The sequence below is a fragment of the Euphorbia lathyris genome, chromosome 5 (assembly GCF_963576675.1).
Source record: "Euphorbia lathyris chromosome 5, ddEupLath1.1, whole genome shotgun sequence".
In the NCBI taxonomy this organism is placed as follows: domain Eukaryota; kingdom Viridiplantae; phylum Streptophyta; class Magnoliopsida; order Malpighiales; family Euphorbiaceae; genus Euphorbia; species Euphorbia lathyris.
The window spans coordinates 22,257,450-22,264,937 of record NC_088914.1 but is presented as its reverse complement, the minus strand read 5'-3'; the positions used below and the strand labels follow the sequence as shown (position 1 = coordinate 22,264,937).

General features: G+C 31.2%; 1 protein-coding gene across 1 annotated transcript; it reads right to left on the bottom strand.

The window, feature by feature from the left end:
- Window positions 1-583: 583 nt before the first annotated feature.
- LOC136229713 (prunin 1 Pru du 6.0101-like) lies at window positions 584-3,362 on the bottom strand. The gene is made up of 4 exons (XM_066018618.1): window positions 3,080-3,362; window positions 2,759-2,961; window positions 1,885-2,268; window positions 584-1,038 (listed from the first exon to the last, which is right to left on the bottom strand). The coding sequence occupies exons 1-4, from the start codon at window positions 3,360-3,362 to the stop codon at window positions 646-648; spliced, it is 1,263 nt and encodes a 420-aa protein (XP_065874690.1). The 3' UTR covers window positions 584-645.
- Between the last annotated feature and the right edge of the window lie 4,126 nt (window positions 3,363-7,488).

Genomic DNA, 7,488 nt, shown 5'->3' with positions numbered 1-7,488 from the left:
TATATATTTTTTATGGTTAACCAGTTGTAGCAGGTGTAGCAGGTGTAGGTACTATGTTGTGAAAAATGCAGTCTATGTACAGAAGTGTAAAAAAGAGAAAGTTCAGATACTATGGTTGTAATTTCCGGTTGGTTTTGTCAAGTAATATAGTTAAGGTCCATATGTTTGTAATTCTACCAATTAATTGCCAGGATTTGAACCTTCGGTCATTTAGTCTAAGTGGCTCTGATACCATGTCTTGGAACTAATTGAACTAAAAGATTAAGCTGATAGTTAAGGTTTAAGAATAGTTATTATTATTATTATATCTGAGCACACCCCTCACGCAAATGTCGTGTGGGCTTGAAATGTGTACAACACAAGCCCATCTTCCACGTATTGAAATTTAATCATCAAATGAGGTTATCAAGTTCTGAACCTTTGACCACTTAGTCTAAGAGACTCTCGTACCATTCAAGTTCCTTTTTTTTTCAGAGTCTTGATGATACTAACTCTTGCAAGATTCATTTTTTAGCATTATATTTCAACCACCAAACAACAAACACACAATCCATATTAAAATATATTATTTATTGCCACATAAAATAAACATTCAATCTTATTCTATATCACTCGGAATTTTATTCATATTATTCTAGAAATGGTTTATGTGTTTTCCTCTTCACATATATCATCATATGATATTTTAACTAAGGATGTCTCTTTACGTCCAAATTTCAAATTCTGAGCTTCTTCCTTGTTAATGCTGAATGTATTTGTAAGAACCTCCAACGGCAAGCAATTAATGACTGAGTTTCGACCAGAAAGATCAGAGGTGATTGGGTTGGCGGTGGTCTTGAAGGTAACATATTCAAACATCTCACACTTTGCTTGTTCCGCAAACACGTAGTACTTCGGCACTAGGAGGAGTTGTCCTTCCTTTATAATATCGTCGAATACATTGTTTCCATTGTCATCCACTACTTGAATCTGACCTTCACCTTTTATCACGTAAATTATGCTAGAACTATTTTCCCAATGGGGTAATCTCATAACATCCTACAAATCAATATATACAAGTTCATAATCCATTCATCTCTAATAATTAAAGGAAAGAAACATTATAAATCTATGGTCTTTTAATTTTTTTTATTAAGCTATTTATTTTCCACTTTTACGTGTAAAATTCTTGATTAATTTTAGTTGCAAACTATTAGAGATAATAATAAAAACTATTCTTTGATTTTATTTTTCAACTTAAGCATTTATGTCAAATGATTCATTAATATGGTATCAGAACTTCTTACACCAAAAGGTCGAGGATTCAAATCCTCCAAACTCCATTTATTATTTGAGTTTAAACACATAATAATATGTGCATATGTTGTACACACTTCAAGACTAGATGCATTCACGTATTAGCCACACATAGTAATAAAAGACATTCGTAGACTTTACTTACCAACATAAGCTTTTGTGTCAAATTAGTATTTTTTTATATACACATTAAGATAATTACTTCTTGGTAAAATAATGTGACTCATTTTATCCATGAAATTCATTTTTTACTATTTTGAAATGAAATTTTACAATTCTCTTGCATCATAAATATGAAAAAATTATTTTTAAACTGTTAAATATGTAAGTTTAAATATATCGATATTCGATGTTAATTATAGTTAACTCTTTTTTTTTAATATATAGAGACTTAATTTATGCAATCATAATTAATTGATAACTAATCGTATAGAAATAAAAAAAATCATAATATTGATAAATAACTAAAAAACACAAATTTTCAAGTGTTGTATTTTTCACCAACTGGTCCTAAATTATGTACTCAAGTGTCATGCATGAATATTCCTGGACTAGTTTTGACCAAAACGATAGTAGAAATTTTCTTACCTCTAACAGAAGGTTGTAAGAAGCGCTGAGTTGGCTCGACTTAAGAATAGGGAGTTGGTGGACGTCGACGGTTGTGAGATGTCCAACTTGGGGGATGAAAAGGTCCGCGCTTGAAGGATCAGACAGTTTCGCTATCCTCATGTTAATGTTGCATAAAAACTCATCCTTGACATTGTAAGGATAGTTTCGCTCTTGTTGGTCTTGTTTTTGACATGGTTGGGTAGTTGGTGAACTGGACAAATAAAATCCACCATCAATTCTACCCCTATGATCCATATTGTTTCGAAGTTTTGTAGCCAGCTCATTATTGATGTTGAAAGCTTTAGTGATAAACTCCGAAGAAAATCCGCTCAATATATTTTCAGACCCCCCTAATTGGAAGCCCTGTGACACATTAAATACACACAAAAAACACAAAAAAACATATGCATAGTTAGACAAAAATAAAATAAAACATGTTTAAGATTTTTATACATTATTGAACAGAAAAAAAAGTCTATTCTTTTCTGCTTTTAAGAAATATCATATATTTAGATATAATAATTTTTATTTGTAAAGTATAAGATTCTTAAATACATTTGTTAGGATTTAGTAATACTTAGTTAATACTCCTCAACTTTCCATAAAGATGTATTTAATAAGAAATTTGACCAAATTTATTTTTTTTTTAAGCTCAGACTGTTCATTGCTATCTATTCGGATTTTATATCGATAAATTTCATTACCAATTACAACAAACGTTTTTTAGTAGAAAAAATAATTCAAAAAAAAATATAAAGTTATATAACACGATGAGATTCTTTATTTGTATATATTTGTTTTTTTTTTAAATTATTTATCTTAATTATAAATTGTAAATTTTATATATTCTTACACGGCGGGGTTCAGGGCTAGGGAGGCGAGTGATAACAATGGAAATATAAGTCTCATTTCCATCATTATAGAACCAATTAACTTCTCCGGCGCGGAGAACAAACACGTCACCACTCTGAATACGAAGAATCTTTTGACATTCATTTGTCTCACCATCTAATTCTTGAGAGCATCCAGGAATGATCAAACCAAGTATAGCCTTTCCTGTATATATCAAGGTATGTGAAATAATACCAATTTAGTGTTAAGGTTAAGATAGCCATAGCGTTAAATTGAAACTTTTCCAGGAAAAACTTGGAACTATTTTATTAATTTAAGTTACCTTGAAGGACGTAACCCATTTCATCGGCATTGAGGTAGAATGGATTTCCAAGGCGATTGGGTAGAATGGTGTACCGAGTAACCTGTACACCAGCACATTGAAAGTAGTCCGTGTTTGGATCCCAGACTTCGGCATAACCAGTTTGTGTAGGAATAAAGATATCAGGTTCCCTCGCAATGAGACCATCAATCTCTTGGCACTCAGTTTTAGAGCTAATAGCTACGCAGCTGCAGCTATGGAGGAGAAGAAGAACACAGCAGAGAGAAATAGAAAAATAAGCCATGCTTTTCTACATTTATTAACTATATGTTATTGCTATTTATACAAATAAAAACTAGCTTATCTTCTGCATATACTAGTCGTGTCAGTAAAACATTTGTTGACTTTGTAATTACCCCAAACCTTCAGTTGCATAAAGACAATATTATACTCTCAATTTTTATATTTATCATACAATAAGACTTTCCAAATTCAGCTTGACTTGTTTTCTTCCTTTTAAATATCTAGTTACGTACTTAGATATTTTGTAGATATAATATATCAGTTTTAACCTCACCTCACGAAACAATTAAGTGGTTTGAGTGGTTAAAATTCTCAAATTATTTAAGTTAGAGATTTCGAGTTTAACTAAACTAGCATGTGTTGTCTAAAATGCCAACACGAACAAGTGAAATAGTTATAAATAATATAAAGATGAGTCAAATTCTTCATTTTTATTTGTTTTTTCCATTGTACGCCATTTTTGTGTGAAAGGTGAAACAAATTAATTGGGTGATGTGGCATGAAAGTTAGAATAGTTGAGGGAAGTTAGGAAGAAGTTAATAGTGGTTAGTGGAAGTTAAAGAAGTTAATGAGGTATTAGTTTGTGGTGAAAATCTAAGAGACAAATAAAGGGTGGTCGATGAATTATTTACCTCAAATGTCACCACAAAATGATATAAATAGTCCTTCAATCCTTCATTAGTACGGACTCATTCAACATATTAAAACCTCCTGCTTAAAGGTGTCTTCCAATTCTCTCTCCTTGAGTTCTTAGTTCTCTAAGTTCATAGCTTTCTTCTTTTTAAATTCTTAGTTTTAATTCCTTTTTCTAGCTTGTTTTAGCTTCAATTCAAGTTTTTAAGAGTTCATTTTTCAAGTTCTTTCCATTTAATTTAGCATTTCTAAACCTAAAGTTCCCAATTCTTTAGTTAGAATCATTTTCCAAATTAATTTTTCCAGCTTTTGTTACAATTCGTCAAGTTATTTTCCAAATCCGATTTTGGCCGTTTAAAGTCTGTTTTTTCTTTCGATTCCTTCTAAACATTTGTTCCTGACTTCATGAAGTTAAATTTATCTTTTTAATTTGCCCAATTCCGTGTTCACAAACTCCATTTACAAGCAAATCTTTTCTCCTCAAATCTTTTTAGACATTCTGTTTCCAGATTTTAGTATAATATGCCAAATAATTTTCTAAGCTCGTTTTAGACCACTTAAAGTCCATTTTAGCTTTCGATCCCTTCTAAACATTTGTTCTTGACTTACTGAAGTTAAATTTAGCTTTTTTACTTTGCACGACTCTGTGTTCGTAAGCACTCATACGGTCCCTCTGAAGTTCAAGCTCAAATCTGCCTTATACTTGCCTACTACAAATCAAAAATTTGCTAGATCAATTTCGCTCTTGCCAACCGAACGTGGTGCTCCGAGGACCACACCAAGTTCAATGTATAGCCGAAATAGCTATTGCGGCTCCGAGTTTCTCGTAGAACTTTCAATTTATTGTTATTGCATTTCAGCTCATTGTATTGATTTGTTTTTTCCGATTCAATTGATTTATCTATATGTTTAGTATAAAAATATTTCAATTTGTAATCAATTTCATTTTTTACTTTGAACACATGTATTTAAATCTACATTTATATTAATGAATACCCATTTTTCACCAAATCTCGTGTCAATTTCGCACTTTTAATTACTTTTATTTAGCCATCTTATATTTGCTCACATTAGCTTAAATAAAAATAATTTATCTAACAAAGTTTCTATAATAGCACTAGAGATCCAAGAGGGACTTTTTCAATCCTTGCGTCCCTCGTCAATCGCTTCGTTAGATTTCAAGTTTTGGTACACAATTTCATAAACTTAACCGTCCATTTTAATTGAGAAATAATTTCTCTGACACGCTCGTACCCTAAATACACATGACAAGATTGAAAATTAACATATTCGTGAAATATTGCTAACAGAACCAAATAGTGAAAAATAAACCATTATTTTGTACATTTATTAAGTATATACTATTGGTATTTATTAGAAAAAAACAAAAACTTGTTTATCTTCCACATATACTATACGCATCATAAAGCTGTTGATGTGAGTTCTGAACTAGGGTTAAAACATTTGTTGACTTTAAAACTCCTCAAATTTCAAAAGTTTCTAACAGCTGCTATTCTTATTCGAATTTAACAATCACATATTTTTCAATATAATTTATGGGTCGTAGAAAATGGGAGATACGTTCTCCCACTGAACTTTATCCATGAAACACATTCTAGCCATTGAACTTCATTTCTTCTCAGTATAGCTACTGAACTTTACACTTTTTTAACATTGATGGCCACTCAATTTTAACTAACTTCTCAAAATGACCGTCAACGATCGTTAACAACCTCAAAATGAAAATATTCAAGAATTAAAGTTGTTCAGAATGATATTTACCGTGAAACCCACATTTTTTATTTTGGAAAATCACATTTTTTTGAGTTTTCTCTCTCTCCTAACCAAACAACACCCAAATGACCTCAAAACGAAAATTTCCAAGAATTAAAGTTCCTTGGAATATCATTAACGCTTTGGATTTTTTATTTTTAGCCATCAACGGTCGTTTTGAGACGTTAAGTGGCCACCGGTGTTAAAAAGTGTAAAGTTCAGTGACCATACCGGGAAGAAATGAAGTTCAGTAGCCATAAGGTGAAAATGGGAAAAGTTCAGTGGCCATAGATGTAATTTACCCTCATTAGTAAAAATAATAAAATAGAAAATAATTGTAATAAATATAGACTTCTATATATGCATGAAGACAATATTACTACACACTCAATTTTTATATATATTTTGGTTACCTCTCAATTTTTATATTTATCATACACGTAACAAGTAGTTTCCAAATTCAGCTTGACTTGTTTTGTTTCTTTTAAATATCTAGTTATATTCTGTAGATAAAATATATCAGTTTTAATAACTAAATTGACCTAACCAATTGTTTTGTTTCTTTTAAATATCTACTTAGTTATTTAGATATTCTGTAGATATAAGATATCAGTTTTAATAACTAAATTTACCCCAAGAATCAATTAGTTGGTTTGATAAGTATAAAAATTGTTAAGTGTAGGATAAATATAAAAATTGAGAGATAACAAATATATATACCTATATTATATATATAAATTGAGTGTAATATTGTCTTCATGCATATTGAAGGGATTATCCTACAATAATCCGAATATAAGTATGGATTTAAGAATCGGATCAACCATTATTACCGGTTATGAATCACCCATGTATATATTAATTACGAGGTAAAAACGATGAATCCACAAACTAAAACAGACGTATGAGACTAAGGGATGGATTCACATATAAGAAGGAATTTGGGAGCAATTTATTTAACAACTAATCCAATTTTTCATAAAAGCTGAAGCATTTGGAAATTGATTTTCACTTAATCCGGGATAAAGTGGTAAACAATGAACTCAAAGTGTGATAGAGTTATACTTGTGTACGAAGTACTTAGGATAGAGTTATACTTATATCAGAAGTCCTGCTAATATAGAATTGTATTAGTTAGGAAATCTTAGCCACTACGATTGTATAGGGCTGAATATTCTGTGTATAAATACTCCTGTAATTGTGTTGATCAAGATATCGAGAAATATTTTGCCCTCCAATCTTACATGGTATCAGAGCCTCCATCAAAATCTTTGCCTAAATTCATCGCATAAAATCTGCCTCCTTTTGTCTTCCGTCTGCTCCTCCCTAACTTCTGTTCTTCTTTGTCTTCCGTCGGTTTGCGATTCATCCCGTGTTCCAGAAATTCCTTTTATCGATTGAGTCATCTTCCTGAATTAGGGTTCAGTCAAGTAACACCTTCAATTATTGTCTCCCTCAATTTAACACCGAAATATGTCTACTGCCTCAAACAATTCTTCAAATAATTCTTCAAATAATTCCAACTCCTCTGCTGCTCATAATTCTTCAAATACGTCTGAATTGTTCAACAACCCTCTTTCTAATGTTGGAACAATCACACATAGTCTTCATACTAAACTCACCTCAACCAATTTTTTTGTGTGGAAAACACAAATTGAACTTGTTTTAAGGGCAAATCGGATTCAACACCATGTTGAAAACGAACCACCAGTTCGGGATAG